Consider the following 18,129-nt stretch of genomic DNA (forward strand, 5'->3'; position numbering starts at 1 on the left):
AGACAACTCAGCATCCCACAACCAGTCAGGATTCATAAAATGGAAATGGACTGCCTTCAAGTTTATTCTGATTTATGGAGACCCTATGAATAGGGTTTTCAAAGTAAACAGTATTCAGAGGGGGTTTACCATTGCCTTCCTCTGAGACTGACAAACCAAAACTAAAAAAAATCCTGGCAGCCAGTCAGCCAAGGTTACAGAAATCCCCATCCAGCACAAAATGACCCAGGAGCTGCCATTAGTGCAGAATGCTGTGGCATGATTGCTGACATGAGTGAGATCCTACCAGCACATAATACGTCTGCTCTGAAATCTGCACTGGTTGCTGTTTTGCCACCAGGCCAAGTTCAAGGTGTGCTTTCCATGTTATGGGTGCCACATAGTACTTGTTCTGCTCTTGTAAGAAATCAGTCCTTTAGCATGGCACCACCTATGCTTTGGAACTCCCTGCCTATTGACATTAGGCAGACACCTTCATTGTCCTCTTTTTGGCACCTGCTAAAAACATTTTTGTTTAGGCAAGCCTACCCAGACATGTAGAAGCTATTATGTTTTTATCTATTTTTAACTCATTGTTGGTTTTATTATTTTAAAAAATTTTAATACCTGCTTTTGCCAATAATTTTGTTTTAATTCTTTCTGTAAACTGCTTAGAATTTTTTTTACAATAAAGTGATATATAAATGTTGTAATTAAAATACATAAATACATTTTAGAGTCACTGTGGCCCTTGGGTCTCTTTTTCATTTTTAGGAACAAAGGGATCTGCCTTATACTGACTCAGCCATTTGGTGCCATCTAGCTGAGTACTGATGACATGGACTAGCATTAGCTCTCCAGGATTCCAGGCAATAGTCTTTTCCAGAAATTGAATTTTGGACCTTTGAATGCGAAGCATATCCACACATTGAGCTACAACCCTTCCCGTTTTTAAAAAAATCTTTTTAAATTGTTCTTTTCAATTCACTAATGAATGCACATCATACCTAGTGCAGATCCACACCATTCATTTAAAGCACATTCAACACAATTTGAAGCAAATGAATCACACCATAGAATCATGGGAACTGTAGTTTGTTAAGGGTGGTGGGAACTATAACTGTGAGGGGAAGCTACACTTTCCAAGATTCTTTAGGGGAAGTCGTGCTTTAAATGCAAGTTGGATGCGCTTTAAATGTATTGTGTGGATCTACTTAATAAACTTTGCCTGCATGTAAATCATTTTCATTAATTTTTTAAAATGGAAATGAGCTATAAAATTTACTGGGTGACCATGGCTGCTCACCATCTCTCAGCTTATTCTGCTCCTCAGGATGAAAACAACAGAGGGGAACCATGACCACCCAAAGAAGAAGAGCATGCTTAATGTGTAGAGTAAATAATGATGTACAACCATAGTGTGAAATCAGATACTTATTCGGACATAGTATGAAGATATATTTATATAAGTATGACTATCAAATATGTTTATTATTTACACAACCTATAAAGATATTTATAGTGCAATCCTACATATGTTTACTCAGAAGCAAGTCCCAATGTATTCAGTGGGGCTTACTCAATAGAGAAGTGTGCACAGAACTGCAGCCTCAAGTGATAAGGAACTTCATTCACCCAACCCAAAATTCAGAATCATGCCACTTTAAGCTGTTTTGTTTTTATGATTATTGGATTTTAAAGGGATTTATTTCTTATTGTGAGCTGCTTTGGTTTCCAGTCTGCAACCATACCTTCCAGGGTTGTTTGAAAGACAACACACACAAACACACACACACACACACGAGATGTAAAAATACATACACCCCATATAATGTTGTCAAAACCAGTTGGTCATTGCAGAACATTTTTTTAAAAATAATAAAATCAGTATTAGTTTCCTACATAATAAAAGCAGTGATACCTATCTAAGCCCTGCCTAACTGCTTTAAAAAATAGGATTGGGGAGGGGGGGGAGATTTACAACACAAGCACAATTCTTTGCTATGTTCACTCAAAAGTCCCATTAATTTATAGCACAATCCTAACCATCTCTACTCAAAAGTAAGTCCTATTGAATTCAATGGGGTTTACTCTGGGTATGTGGGATTAGCATTGCAGCTTTACTCCCAGAAAATCAAGTACTGGATTAAAACTTCATGTTGTTGTTATGTGCCCCCAAGTCGACTATGACCTATGGAGACCCTATGAATCAGCGACCTCCAAGAGCATCTATCATGAACCACCCTGTTCAGATCTTGTAAGTTCAGGTCTGTGGCTTCCTTTATGGAATCAATCCATCTCTTCTTTGGCCTTCCTCTTCTTCTACTCCCTTCTGTTTTTCCCAGCATTATTATCTTTTCTAATGAATCATGTGTTCTCATTATGTGTCCAAAGTATAACCTCAGTTTCATCATTTTAGCTTCTAGTGATAGTTCTAGTTTAATTTGTTCTAACACCCAATTATTTGTCTTTTTCGCAGTCCACGTTATGCGCAAAGCTCTCCTCCAACACCACATTTCAAATGAGTTGATTTTTCTCTTATCCGCTTTTTTTCACTGTCCAACTTTCACATCCATACATAGAAATCGGGAATACCATGGTCTGAATGATCCTGACTTTAGTGTTCAGTGATACATCTTTGCATTTGAAGACCTTTTCTAGTTCTCTCATAGCTGCCCTCCCCAGTTCTTCTGATTTCTTGACTATTGTCTCCATTTTGGTTAATGACTGTGCCGAGGTATTGATAATCCTTGACAAGTTCAATGTCCTCATTGTCAACTGTAAAGTTACATAAATCTTCTGTTGTCGTTACTTTAGTCTTTTTGACGTTCAGCTGTAGTCCTGCTTTTATGCTTTTCTCTTCAATTTTCATCAGCATTCTTTTCAAATCATTACTGGTTTCTGCTAGTAGTATCATATCATCTGCATATCTTAAATTATTGATGTTTCTGTTTGGTATTATAAAAATACACACAGAAATAGGAACTAATTTGGTTGGTCCTATTTCTTAGCAGAGTTGTAAAAAATACAAGCAGCAGAATGAGAATATAAACTAGCCCCACCTTTCTCTATATAAATAACAACACAATCCTTTAGGTAAAAGAAAAGAATGTTTACTCATGAATTCTTCATATGTTCAGAAACATAGGTTCTAGCTTAGATGAAAGAAAAATAGTCTCAGTCCATCTTAGTCTTTGGTATGGATGCTCTCAGAGAGAGCATCTGTGCCATGCGACCTCTCACAATGGTGGATAGATCAGCAATGGAGAATATTCAAAAATCCCCCAGGACAAAGGAGGAGGAAGTCAGGTAACTAAGCCCCATCCATTAGGAAGTTACATCATGGTAAACAGGTGCATGGGATATTCCCCAAATATCCCTTAAAGTGACCATGCAATATTTGTTTACTCCAACAGTTTCTCCTTCCAACTTTCACACCTTGGTCCAATCCCACTTTCTATACGATATGTTCTGCATATAGATTAAATAAATAGGGTGATAAAATACACCCCTGTCTCACACCCTTTCCGATGGGGAACCAAACGGTTTCTCCATATTCTGTCCTTACAGTAGCTTATTATGCAGAGTATAGGTTGCGCATCAGGACAATCAGATGCTGTGGTACCCCCATTTCTTTTAAAGCATTCCATAGTTTTTCATGATCTACACAGTCAAAGGCTTTGCTGTAATCTATAAAGCACAAGGTGATTTTCTTCTGAAATTTCTTGCTCCATTTCATTATACAATATATGTTTGCGATATGATCTCTGGTACCTCTTCCCTTTCTATATCCAGCTTGGACGTCTGGCATTTCTCGTTCCATATATGGTAAGAGCCTTTGTTGTAGAATCTTGAACATTACTTTACTTGCATGGGATATTAAGGCAATAGTTTGATAATTACTGCATTCCCTGGGATCCCCTTTCTTTGGAATTGGGATGTATATGGAATGCTTCCAGTCTGTGGGCCATTGTTTAGTTTTCCATATTTCTTGACAGATTTTTGTCAAAAGCTTCATATTTGGAAGGTTTTCAAAACAGTTCCCTCTTCAACAGCCCATGAATATTTAAACTTGTTTGACTCCTGCACACAAGAGAAAAAAAGACTGAAAGCTATATGAAGGTGAAGGTGTCCCCACACTTATAGTGCGAGTAGTTTCCGACTCTTAGGGTGACGTCTTGCAACGTTTACTAGGCAGACCGTATATATGGGGTGGGATTGCCAGTTCCTTCCCCGGCCTTTCTTTACCCCCCAGCATATGCTGGGTACTCATTTTACCGACCACGGATGGATGGAAGGCTGAGTGGACCTCGACCCCTTTTACTGGAGATTCAACTTCCTCCTTCCGTTGGAATCAAACTCCGGCCATGAGCAGAGCTTTGGCTGCGTTACCGCTGCTTACCACTCTGCGCCACGGAGGGCCATGAAAGCTATATACTTACTCAATTTATGAGATTTTCAGAAAAGCAAGAAAAAAGTTTTCTGACTTCAGGGGGCTCTAGTGCCTTGTCAATCACAACCCTGACTTCACTTATTGGCTACAAATCTGAAAGGGCAGGATTAGAGCAGCCAGCTATGAGCTCATTTAACTGAAGTTGCGGAGGGGTGGCTGATGTTTTGGTGTATAACTCGAGAAGGAGACCACCTAGAAACTTAATTTTTTAAAAAATGAAAGCTGAGAGTCCAAAGATTAAGATGACTCATTCTGAGACCTGGAGAACATCCCAAAAATCTGTAGTCTCCAGGCAAAAACTGGAGATCTGGCAACCCCACCAGTAAGGGGTGTGCCCAGGGAAGAGAGTATGGCCTGGGGACAATCCCAAGGGTCAGACAGAAAGGCCTGGAGGGTTGCATTTGCCCCCGGACCTCAAGTTCATCACCTCTGCTCTAAGCAGTTCACATATCTATCTTCTTTTGAGACCATCAGCTTAGGATGTGTTAAAACAATTCTCAGTATTTTGGTTCATGTTTCCCACTCACCTAAAGAGTAGCCCTCTCCACTGAAGTGAATGGAACATCAGTTTGTGGGCAGAAAAGCTCATTGTTCCTAAAGGTGTGGTCTCCATGGAGTGTAATGGGCTTCATATCAAGAAACTCTGAGAAAGATTGGCCAGGGAGGGGCCCATAGCCATTGAACTGGGTACATCCGAAGTCAGAATTATAGTTAGATTGCCTCATCATACCATATATCCAGCTCTGTAGAAGGTTGCCCTTCTTGCATTTCTTTATGTCTAGGGTGAGGTCTGAAGGCACATAAGACTACTGAGGAATCCAGTGTGTGCCACCTTGAGTTCCATAATGGAAAAAAATGTGGGATATAAGTGTAATAAATAAATAATTTTGGGTTTCTTTAAAACCATCCCTGTCTGCATTACTTGCTATAGGCAACAGGTGCATTGGAAGAAAGAGGCCCCGTCTGGCCTATCTTCTCCCTCTCTCTTGCTAAATTTTTGAGCAACAGAACAAGACAGGCACTGCTCTCATACACACAGCCAGGAGGGTACTGAAACATAATGGCTCACCAGCTGCAAGATATTGGGCCGTGTTGCATATATAGATCTGTATTTAATATGCCCTATCATTTTCTCATTTACAGTATAAAATTGACTTGTCCAAGATGTGACCCTTAGACTGACATAATCTGCACCTAATTCAGTTCAGTGAAACCCTCAAGCTTGATAGGCATCTGGGAATCCAGGATCTAGGAATTTGGTTGGACTCTGGATTTTTTACAGACTCTTGTGTAAGTTGGGAAAGGGTCGTAGTAGCTCAGTGGCAGAGCATATGCTCTGCATGCAAGAGGTCCCAAGTTCAATCAGTAGTATCTCTAGGTAAGGCTGGGAGAGACCCTGGTCTGAAACCCTGCAGAGCCACTGCCAGTCAGTGTAGACAGTACTGAGCTAGATGGGCCAATGGTCTGACTCAGCAAGAGGCAGCTTCACATGTTCCTAAGTTTGCCTCAGCTGTTTAACATTTTATTAGCTACGGTATAGACCAAAAGGTTGTGTAACCTGACACGTATATTCCAAATCAAGCTGTAAGTTGGTGCAAAAATGTGTGAAACTCATTCATTGTCTTCCTCCATGATAAAGCAGGCCAAGCTTTATCCAAAGAGATTTTCTCAGTATATATGTCTCTAACTTTTTGTAAGATGGGGATCCTGAGGCTGTGAGCTGGACACCTTGGAAACTGGAGACCTTGAAGATCTTGGAGATTTTGAGTACAAAGGCAGCCTATACATTTTAAAATAAACAGGCAGGGACGGTTCTAAAGGGCAGCCAGGTTGGGCACTGGCCCGAGGACCCCGGAGCTACAGAAGCCCCTGAGGGGCCCCTGAGGGGCCCTCCGCTCCCCTTCTGTGATCCGCACCCCCCACGCCCCCCACTTACCTGTCAGCCGGCTTTTTAGCATTGCCCTTAATGAAGATGGCGGCTGTGGTTTCCCTAAGGGGAATGAAGCCTCCACTGCCATCTTAGTTGATGGCAGAGATGTGCGTGCATAGCATGCATGTGTGCCATCAACAAAGATGGCAGTGGAGGCTTCATTCCCCTTAGGGAAACCACAGCCGCCATCTTCATTAAGGGCAATGGTAAAGACTAGACAGGTAGGGGGTGTGTGGGGTGTGGGGGGGGGCACGCATGCACACGTATGTGTGTGCACGCACACACACACCGGGGGGCCAGGGCAAGCTGATGCCCAAGGGCCTCCGCATGCCTGGAGCCGGCCCTGTAAACAGGCCATCCTTTCCAACAGGCCCTGTTCACAGATGCATCCTCATGTTCTTAATGAAACATCAAATGATGGCCTGCATGTGTAAAAGAACTGTCACAGAGATTTTATATGCCTTCCAACATCAGACTTATCAGTGGAGTGAGCTTGCACATTTGTGCAATATCACATGATAAGGGATGAGAGATCAAATGATGCTCATGCATGTGTGAATCAGCTCCTGATTGTTAAGATTAAGAGCAGCTATATGGGCATGCCGAACTATGAAAGCAGTCTGCTCCTTGGTAGGTTGGCAAAATAGTGAGAGCAAAGCCCTATTTTCTGTTTTTGTCTGTAGAAGAATGTAGGAACAAGCGATTAGTTTATGAACAGGATGCTCTTTTAGTCCCATATTCCAGTGCTAGTGAAAGCTCTGTGCATTTCTGCTTAGCCCAGCACTCGAAAAAGGATTTGATCCATAATTTCATCCCAGGTCCTGTTTTTGATGTGGCCATTATGCCGTTCATTTTTCGATCAGTTAAGAAGACCACGAATCACTACCCATTAAGAAATGATGTGCTTGCCTCATTAGAGATGGACATTGTTTAAATTTGCTCAGCTAAAAGGAACTATTTCAAAGAACTCCAGTAACTATAAATAGTACTTTAGTCAATTTCATGTTCAGTTCAGTGCTAGTGATTTATTTTCCAACTGGAAGCACAAAATCATTACATGCTAGCTGCCCATTTCTTGTTGCAAATAATTTGTACAATCTGAATATCTTGGTACAGTACTCTTCTTTTTCTAAATGGAAACTTAATAACCTGACAAATTGTAGGCAAATTAATTTCTCCTATACACAAACATACACACAAATGTTTCCACATTTTATATGGTCGAATGCCAGTGTACAAATATTTGTAGTATAAAACCATTTGTTCCCTGGCATTCAGCCACATTAAATAATGTGGAAATATTTGTCTGTCTGTTTGTCTGTCTGCCAGCAGGCCAAGTACAGAATGATTATTTCAATTAATAAATAATGGATATTTTATAGACTCACTAGAGCAATGATGGGGAGTCTGTGGCTCTCTAGGGGTTGCAGATCTCTAGCTTCCATCAGCCCCAGATAGCATAGCCAATAGTCATCTGGAGGGCACCAGGTTGTCTATCCCTGCACTGAGTGAACTTATCTTCCCATGCATATCTGATGGAAATGTGCTGAGGGGGCAGCAAGGTCTGACATCTTTGCCTTGTCTCACATTTGACTTGGACCCTGAGAGCTGCCTGGAGAAGGAAGCTTGCAGAAGGGGACATTTTACAGCTCCCTTTCCCTGCCCCTGTAGCCCCCTGCCCCTCCTAATAATCCTCAATAGAGGATCAGAGGGCCCTTTCAATTCCTGAACAGTGTGAGATGGGGCAAGGGGGGGATGGTGTTGCAGACAGAAGGGACAACCACCTTCACCCTTGTGCAAGTGGAACAGACAGTCCAAATTGTTAATATTCCCCTTTAAAGCCCCTTTTCTTTAAAAAGAAGGAGGAAATCCTTTAATTTTATCCCGGATGTTGAAAATTAGATATTTGCCTGAACAGCTAGTTTTTATTTTTCTGAAAGAGAAATGGGGTCAACCACTGTACGTTCTTTCTTCCCAACAGAACTTGGTGCAATCCTAAACCTCATTTCAATGTTTGCTACCTCTGCATACATTCCATCTTGTGACCAGATGCAGGCTTTATAATTTCACCATCAGCCAACCCCTTTGTTTGCCATCTAGCCTGATGAACAGTTCTGGAGAACTCAAAAGCTTGCACACGATTTCATGACATTTTGTTTGGCCTAGTAAAGGAATTAGCCTAATGTGGATTTTTTTTTCTTATGGGTCAACTTTTACTTTTACTTTTTGCATGAACTGAATTTTCATAAGGGAATATTGTCTGGTTTGTATGTATAATGTTTTTCATGCACATTTACTCCCTGATTTTCTGTCTCAAAGAGATTCTGCAATTAATGGAAAAGAAAATGAATTCTTGGGTCAACACTTCTAACTCTTTTGACCATCTGAAACTGTATTTTCAATCTGTTAAACTGGCATCGAATATTCTTTGGGAGGGCCTCATAACACTTATTCATGTTTTTCCAAGACCTTAAAGTCCCTGATTTCAAATACATTTTGAATGCAACAATTCAGAACTATCTGCAAAAGAGCAAACTGAGTTTTTAAAACATCCCATTACACAATATGGGAACTACATTGTTGAGTGTCTTATTATTCTGAGTGAAAATGTGCAGATGCCTGGGGATTTATTTTATTGAAGCCCTATATGACTGAAGGAAACCTAAATGTTTGCTAATACAGCCCCTAAACGGAAGGCAACATAAATTAGACAGAACTTTATATTTTACAGTTAGTAGAAGGCAGAGTATACACTAATGGCACAGACAACAGCAGTGGTACTAAGATTGCCAAAAGAACTCCTTGTAGTTTGCAACCTGTCATGCAGAGTGAGAAAAGCTGTACCAGGCAAAATTCTCTCTAAAGATACTGGACTCTGATCCTCCTTGATAGCTGAATATCCCATTTGCAGCGCTATCCTCAACACTCAATCAAAGACTAGCTTTTTTGTCACTTAGAATTTAATCTTAGTGACATGGCGTGGTTTAACTTTCATTTTCTAAAAAATAGCACTATCTTTCTACCAATTAAGGCATTTCAAGGCAGCATACACAATCTATGTAACCATCATAAAACCAATTACAGCATAAACAAAGTCTTAAATGACAGTGACGCCCAGTGTACCTCTGAGCATGCAGAGTTCAGCAATAAGCTCTTTAATTTCCCTTTTACTACATGTGTGAAGCTGCTGCTACTTCTTCCGATAAAGCAATAAAACAGTAAAATCACTATAAGTAAAATGCAGCTGACAGTTTTGTTTTGTAAACTGCCTTATGAGAACACTGTAGCTTGTAAACCAGGTTAGAAATCTGTAATATACTGTAGCTCTATTATCACTTAACGCCAACTAGTGACGCTAAGTGTACTGCATTTATGAACATAGGCAACTGCCTTATACCGAATCAGACCACTGGTCCATCTAGCTCAGTCTTGTCTACACTGACTGGCAGTGGCTCTCCAGGGTTTCAGACAGGATTCTCTCCAAGCCCCTCCTAGAGATGCCAGGGATTGAACCTGGGACCTTTCGCATGCAAGGCAGATGCTCTACCACTAAGCTATAGCCCTTTCCCACTTACTTTACAACTACCAGGTCTCATATATTACACCTCCATGTATACAAATCATGAGCCACTTTGGGAGCAGCTGAAGCATTAAATACACCACTGGATATCCTTTCACAGACCTCCCAATGTCTATAATCATTCTCTCCAATCACAGTTGTTCGAACATCACACAAGCTGGGGGAGAGGGGGGAGGAGCCTGTTGTGCCCCCCCTCACTTTCCACATGTCCCCATCATGGGGGCAGGGATGCAAGTAGGGCTGTGAGGATGTGGGGAAGGGGTCAACAGGCAGGGCATTTTTAAGGAATTGTGACTGGGTGTCCATTTTTTCATTCCAGTGGCTTGCACGTGGAAGCCTCTCTGTCATGTACAAGCCCTGACATTTGGACTGAGGTGAAAGTGGATCAAACCAACAAAAATGGGGGTGAATATAGCCTTGAGAAATAGTCTGGACTACCTCATTCTAGTGTATGCACAGGACTGATTATTCACACGTGTTCCCCTTAACCTTGTAGCTCTTCAGAGCTCTTGTGTGCCAAATAGTGTGCCAACCTAAGGGGCACTATCTCTGGAAGCAGGGATATCCACAGAGGCAGATTAAAAGGAGGAAAATCCCAGCTAGGCATTATCTAAGTCTAGGGATAAATCAGGAAAATAATGGGATCTCCACAGCAGAATGTTTATTTAGACATCATCATATATCTGGCCTCAGCCAGGAGCTCAGAATCATAAGGACAAGATGAAAGTCCTGAACGGTTATTATGTATATTATGGCGCACATAATGCTTTTTGGTGACCTTGATCCTTGGACTTTAACATTTGCTACGAGTACTGCTTTCTGTTGGCTATGGCCAATGAATTAGTTACATTAGACTGTATAGAATTATATGGGAAGTGTACTGGAATTATGGAAAATGGAAAGTGGGACTGCCTTCAAGTCGATCCCGACTTATGACTACCCTATGAATAGGGATTTCATGGTAAGCGGTATTCAGAGGGGGTTTACCATTGCCTCCCTCTGAGGCTAGTCCTTCCCAGCTGGCTAGAGCCTGCTCAGCTTGCTACAGCTGCACAAGCCAGCCCCTTCCTTGTCCACAACTGCCAGCTGGGGGGCAACTGGGCTCCTTGGGACTCTGCAGCTTACCCATGGCTGCACAGGTGGCAGGGCACGTAACCCCTGAGCCACTCACTGTGGGGGTGATCTTTAGCTGGCCCTTGACACCCCAGAGACATGAGCAGGGATTTGAACTCACAGACTCTGGACTCCCCACTGTGCTATACCAGCTGTTGTACTGGAATTCCCTCCCCATAAATATTACACAGGCACCATCTCTGTTACCTTTTCAGTGCCTATTGAAGATCTTCCTCTTTCAACAAGTCTTTTAAGTAGAGACCTTATCCCAGACTGTGTCTGCTTTGGAATTGCTTTTTAAAGATGTTTTTAACATTTTTGAAGATGTTTTGAGGATGTTTTGTTTTAAGATGTTTTCTACTGTTTATATTCAATTTCACTAATATTTCATAGCTCTAGTCAGTGCTCCAGTGGCTTCCAAGCTGAATATGTGTTATTGGTTAATTGATTTTTATGTGTCCATATTGCTTTCTGTCACTAGTCTACCCACCCTTTAAAACTTTCTGGAGCTTAGCTAGTCTCAGCCCTAGAACCTGTTTTCAGTGCCAGGGCCCTGAAATATACGAAGCAAGAAGTTCCTGTGAGCATGCTCAGACAGCCCAGACACCACCACCACAGAGGCATCCACCTCTTAATCTTCCAGGGGCTACATACCAGTGGTGGGGTAGGCCAGATCCAAATGTGGGTGTGGTCAGAGAGGACAAAAGTGGGCCAGGCCAGAGAAAAAGTGGGTGGAGTAATTGATATTCCTCCTACCTTTGAATAGCAGATGACATTCCAGCTAATCATGGAATGATCTGTCAATTTCAGTTCCTCATTTTTCTAATCATAAATTCTGTTTTCCACATTTTTGCAGCCATTTGTGATTTTAAAAAATCTTCTTGAAAATCCTCCAGCATTTTAGTGTGTATTTCTCCTAACAAATACATTTCGTATACAGGTTTGATGAATATACATATTTTTGCAAGCAATTTATCCTAATATAATGTATTTTTGTATGTTATTTTCACCAATATATTCATTTTGTGCACACTTCCCCTAATATATGCATTTTTGTAAATATTGCTTGACTGGAGAACTGCATTGCAAAATCTGGATAAATGCAAATTTCAAAGGATGTCCGTGTTTTGTTTCCCATATTGTTTCAGAAAGTGCTTATTTGATCAATTTGGCTTTAAATGAGAACTGAACTGAATCTCTCTCCCATCCCTAATTCTAGCCACTCAAAAGTCAGAGGTTTCTATAGCACCCCCACACATATACAGTACCGCTCCATCTTTCATCCAGGCAAGGAAAATGCATGATTACAATTCAAGAACACTTTCAAGCCAGGCAAAAGCACTCAAGGACGGTGAAGAGTAGCAATGATGATGGGTGAGGCAGTGTTCTAAGAGCCAGATAAAGAGATCTGGAGGGCTACATTTGGCCCCCGGGCCTGAGGTTTATCACCCCTGGATTAAACCAAGGTTAGTGGAGCACAGGTAACATCAGTAGATCTAAGAAAGTACTTTATCACACAGCACATCATTTATTTATGGAATTCCCTATGGCTGTGAACACACTAGTCCCCTACAGCAAAGCATTTCCATTAGCCACACCTGGAGGGGGAATGGGCTGAATTGCCAATCAGCTGCAAAATCTCTTTTAAGCTGTTTTTTTTTTTTTTAAAGAAAGAAATGCATTCAAGCTGATTCCATCAGATTTTACAGTAAAAAGGGGTGGGGCTTGACTAGTGTAATGTGCCCCCATTTTCAGAAGAGAGAGGTGGAGACCCACTAGAACCAGCATTGGCCATTAAGGCTGTATGGAACCTCCATGGTCAGAGGTTGTATATCTCCGACTAGCAATTTGCCAGAGAAGCAACAGCAGGAATAGGGCTATTGCCTTCAAGTCCTGCTTGGGGACTTTCCAGAAGCACCTGAATGGCTATTGTGGAAAGAGGATGCTGGACTAGATGGACCCGTGGCCTGATCCAGCACAGCTATTTTATATTATTACAAATGAACAGTGTAGTACAAGTGGGCATGGGCTAGTGAATCCTGCCTTAAAAGTGACCAGACAGCCAATAAATCAGTTAATTAATATTAAAGGAAATGTCAGTCCTCAAAAACCTGCCAAGAGGCCCCCTGTTTTAGAGGGGCAGGCACAGGAAAGGCACTCTGCACATGCTCAGAAACACAGCCTTTCATTGCTGCTTCCCCCTCTCCCAGAGCTAAGCTTTGGAAACAGATTCTGGGCTCAAAGAAGAATAAACATGGCAGCGATTTAGCCAGGAGCAGAGTTTTCAAAAGGAGGCAGACAGAGAGGAGAAAAATGCCAGCCCCGGCCAGCGTTCCTTAGCTTTGCTCCTCGACTAGCCAGCCATGGAGAAGGGAGACAGATCTTGGGACAAAGGGACTGGCTTCGCCTCAAACTGACACGACTCTAACGCGTCAAAGACGAAAGGGGGGGGGACCTTTCACACAGAAGGAGGAGCAGCCCGCGTCTGCCACTCCATCCCATCCGGCAGGCACACTCCCAGCGACAGCACCAACCGGCTGCAACATGGATGGCGCTGCTGCCGATGGTATGGAAGAAGCGTCTCCTTCTTCCCCCAGTCCCTCCGAAGAATTCCGCTCTGCTTGGACCATGACCAAAGGGCTCTCCATCTTCCTGGACGTAAGCAGGACGGGGTTAATTGTCCACGCACATCTGTCGCTGTCATTGTATTGTCGTCTTCTTCTTTTTCAGCCTCACCATCTTTTGGGCTTTGATGGACACAGATTCCTTCGCGTCGGGAAAGTTTTGTGTCTTCCTTCAGTGGGGAAGAGGGGGAAAGATTGCAACCTTTTCTGGGCAGGGCTCCCGTGCTTTTAAACGCTGCTAGCGTTCAACAGGTGATGCTTCCGCCTCTCCCTGCATCTTCAGCCAGAGGGAGCAGTTGCACCTGTCGAATGTTTGCCTATCATGCAACGATTGAAAACACAAGAGTCCCGCAACTCTAAGGAGATCATGCTGTGAAATGTTTCTTTAACATCCTGATCCTAAGCATTTTACACTGAGATAATTAATGTATAACTATTTTGGTGGAGAAATAGCACAATTTGTTCTGAATAAAATTGTGAGGTTAAAAAAAATACGCTTAAAAAAACCCCCGGGGAAATTTTATCGTAAATATCCCACATCACATGAGGTTTTGACTCCTCTGAAATTAGGATATGCCTCCAAGGGAGACGGGGATTAAAACGGCATTTTGATGCTCAGTTGCTACTTGAGGTTGCTATAGAATCTAGTACTTCCCCAATAAAATCCTGAGTGTAGAAATAAAGATCTAGTACAGCTTAGATGGGCATCAGAGCAAAAATATATATTTAATGCATCATTTCCTTTGAGATTATTTTTATGACTGTTTTTAGTGTGCAGTGTGATAAGGTAGTTCTGGAAGTGGCGTTTTGATGCACTTGTAAAAAAAAGGTAAGTTCCTTTAAAAAGCCTCAGTTTATAATGCAATTCTAACCTTACTTCTGTCTACTCAGAAGTAAGTCCCATTGAATTATGTGACACTTACTCTCAGGTAAGTGGGGTTAGGATTGCAGCCTTAGTGCATTAAGCAGAAAGAGAAGCAAGTTAGCCTTTCAAATGTAAACTGGGAGAGGAAAAAGCAACGTAAAAATGTAACCCGTGTTGTCTTTCATCATTTGCATGTGGAAAAATTATACTATCAGTCTTCCTTCGTATGATCCTATGCATTAGTTTTTTAAAAAACATAACAATGGGAATTCTAAAGTTCAGACTACTAACTGGGCAACTTCTTTCTGGACACCCAAACTGCTTTCTAATATCAATTGATTATTATTGAAAATGGAAGGGCACCTACACCTCCTTTAGGACTTGGACAGGCTGGATTATATTATATTAATGAAATGATATTAAAAAGTATAGGCCACTTTTCCACTCCAAAAGGCCCTCAAAATTGTACATATTTTATTCATATAAATTTATTTTTTTAAATCAATCATTACAATAGAAAGCCAATTAATTTTTTTTAAAAGGAAGCATTAAACAATAACAAGGAGAATCTGGAACAGCACAAAAATGGAATCAAAATCAGCAAGAGAAACAGTCATCATTCATAAAGGCCAATTTAACTAATATTGAAAGCATGTAAAGAAAGGATGGCTGTCATTCATCAGGCATCAAAATATCCACAAGGATATTATGGAGCAAGATGAGTCTCATAGCAGAGCCTATGCATTTTTGTAGGAACCTATGCAACAGAATCTCAATATTTCAATGTAACTGTTTTTTAGATTAATTTGTCAGTCTCTTAACAGTTCTTTCACCCCAGGCAAATTTTTGTTTCGCATCAGACTGTGCCTTTTGGTGGTTAAAGCACCTACAGAAGAGAGGTTCTTCTCCTAGTCCAAATCAAGCTCTCCTACATAACTCCTGTTATAAATGTGTTCTGATCCCCCCCCATTAAGTCCAAAGTGAATTTTTAATCAGTTCTACCCTATGTCCAGTCTTGATGGAAATGTTCAGAGTTTTATAAACTTCGGGGTCCTTATAGGTGACAAAAGGTGGCATATATAAATGTTTCCAAAATATATACTAGAATTGAAATATATTTGAAAGTTACCGGAACTCCCAGTTCCAGCATGCTGGTTTCACATAAAACATTCACAATGGAATTTTCAATGTAAATATTTTCCCTTCCATATTCAAATTGTCCATGCCATGCACAGTTTTATACACTTCTATCATGTCACCTCTTACTCGCCTTTTCTCTAAACTAAAAAGCCCCAAATGTTGCAACCTTTCCTCTGAATGTAGCTGAAGCTTTTTGGTAATAATTAGTTCATGTGTGGCACTGGCAGCATGGAAAAGAGATGCAGAAGATCCCACATTCAACCCTCAGCGTCTCCAGAAAGGGCTGGGGAGAAATTGCCGCCTGAAACCCTGGATAGCCACTGCCAGTCAGTGTAAATATTATTGAGCTAGATGGACTAATGGTCTGACACAAGATAAAGGATCTTCCTATGTTTCTAAGAAAAACCCTGCTGGGTCAGACCAAAGGCCAATCTAGTCCAGCGTCTTGTTCTTGCAGTGTCCAAACAGATGCCTGTGGGAAGCCTCTCAGGAGAACCAGAGTGCAACAGCACTCTCCCCCCTTGGGATTCCTAGCAACTGGTATGCAGAATCATGCTGCCTCCCTCAGTGGAGGTACAGCATAGCCTTTATGGCTACTAGGGATGGGTGAGAATTTCGATTCAGTTTGCATGTCAAGCAGAATTTATCAAATTTGCACTTTCCAAAACAATATGAGAACCGAAACACAGCCATTCTTCGAAATTCGCATTTATTAGAATTTTGGGATGCAGGTCACCAACTAAACAATATTTACAAAAATGCATACATTAGGGGAAAGTGTGCATAAAAATGAATACATGAGTGAAAATAATATGCAAAAAGGCATGATAGGATGAGAAATGGCTTGCAAAAATGTGCACCTTTGTCACAACTGCATACAAAAATGTGTTTATTTGGAGAAATTTGCACTAAAATGGTGGAGAATTTTCATGAAGATTTTTTTTTTAAAAAAATTGCAGATTGCTGCAGAAGTGTAGAGGACTGAATTTAACATTAAAAAAGTGAGAAACTGAGAGAACCAAAAATTGACAGATCTTTCCATCCCTAATTGCGACTAGTAGCCACTGATAGTTTTCTCCTCCATGAATTTATCTCATTCTCTTTTAAAGTTACCCACGTTGGTGGCTGTTGCTACAAGTTAATGGCCATCCTCCACTCAGTTGTGGATTTGTCCATGAGTGGGGATGGCTCAGTCCCTCCCCACATTGAAAGGAGGCTTGTTGGACCCCGGTCACCATCCCTTATCCAAGAGAAAACATTATCTAAAAAAAAAAATACCCTGTATTAAGTTATTCTAGTCAGTAAGTCTTTAACTGCTTTTAAACAATATATATATAAACTAAACATGACATTATTTCTTTGTAGATACTGAGAAGAGCAGATAAAAATGGTAAGTCCAATTATTTCTTTATTTTCAGAGAATCATAGAGTTAAAACACTAAGAGTGGTTTTCAGCTAATCTGTCCCGTCAGTGCAAGGAGTACCTCTAACACAATAGGACTTCTCCTCTCTCCTCCCCGCACACGTGCCTTGTGCCCTCCTCAAATCTGCACTGGGGGGTTGGGGGAATGCCTAGAACAGATTTAGGAGGCATACGGGGAGAGAGGAGGTGGAGGAAGTTCTGCTGTGCAAGCAGAAATCCTTGCACCAATGGATCTACTTATTAGAGCTACACTGAATACAACTGTAAGCGTTTCCAGCTGTAAGGGTTTAGTATGCCTCCCCACCAAAGTGAATGGCTTTCTGCAGTGTTGGTAGCACATAGCAGCATGGATTGTTTTGATTTATTTGTGGCTGGATGGGTTCTTTGGCAGAATTGACCTTGTAGATTCTGTCATTGTAAGATTGCTTTTAGGACAATAGAAGGACTGCCTGAGTGGTCAAACCTGCCAAACACATCTGGCTTTGTTATGTAAAATAGATGGCCAAGTACAGGTGATTTGTTGCTACAGGAGCTAATCACTGGAGTTCCTTCCAGAAGAACAGAACTTTCTGGGGAAGGGGCTCACTTTTCTCTTCCTTCCTCCTAGCTGGGGAATGTGCTAATTCAGTTCAGACTGGGACTAAAAGAGGCACACAGAGAGCTGAGTTGTCCTGTAGAAGAATCCTGTGGAAGTCGAGCCCCCCACAAAAAAAATAAAATGAATGGGGACCAGCATCTGCTGGAATGTTAGTGCTGCAAGCCTCCATTGTATGCTCAACTTGTATATTTGTAAATAAATGCAAATATTACAAAACACCATAAGCCTCCTGTGACCTCCTTCCAAAGGAAACTGAATCCTGATACTTCTTACCATTTGGAAGTGGGTGTACACGTGTAATAAAATAAGTCTGTTGTTTATAAGGATGGCCTTGATTCCTTTGTACACGAATAATCAAGAGCAGCCTTCTCCAACCTGTGCCATCCAGTTGTTTTGGACCACAGTTTCCATCAGCCCAGCCAAC

General features: G+C 41.4%; 1 protein-coding gene across 2 annotated transcripts in view; it reads left to right on the forward strand.

Annotated features, from left to right (window-relative positions):
• The first annotated feature begins 12,832 nt into the window (after positions 1 to 12,832).
• The window catches only part of NECAB1 (N-terminal EF-hand calcium binding protein 1), an 84,689-nt gene continuing 79,392 nt past the window's right edge, over positions 12,833 to 18,129 (forward strand). Inside the window, exons 1-2 of one of the 2 annotated variants that reach the window (XM_061607154.1) lie at positions 12,833 to 13,713; positions 17,050 to 17,074. In XM_061607154.1, the coding sequence (XP_061463138.1) occupies positions 13,600 to 13,713; positions 17,050 to 17,074 (139 nt within the window). In that variant the 5' untranslated portion in view covers positions 12,833 to 13,599. The remainder of the gene's footprint in view (positions 13,714 to 17,049; positions 17,075 to 18,129) is intronic. The other variant, XM_061607164.1, reaches the window with a different exon arrangement.

The sequence above is a fragment of the Rhineura floridana genome, chromosome 1, assembly GCF_030035675.1.
Source record: "Rhineura floridana isolate rRhiFlo1 chromosome 1, rRhiFlo1.hap2, whole genome shotgun sequence".
Taxonomy (NCBI): domain Eukaryota; kingdom Metazoa; phylum Chordata; class Lepidosauria; order Squamata; family Rhineuridae; genus Rhineura; species Rhineura floridana.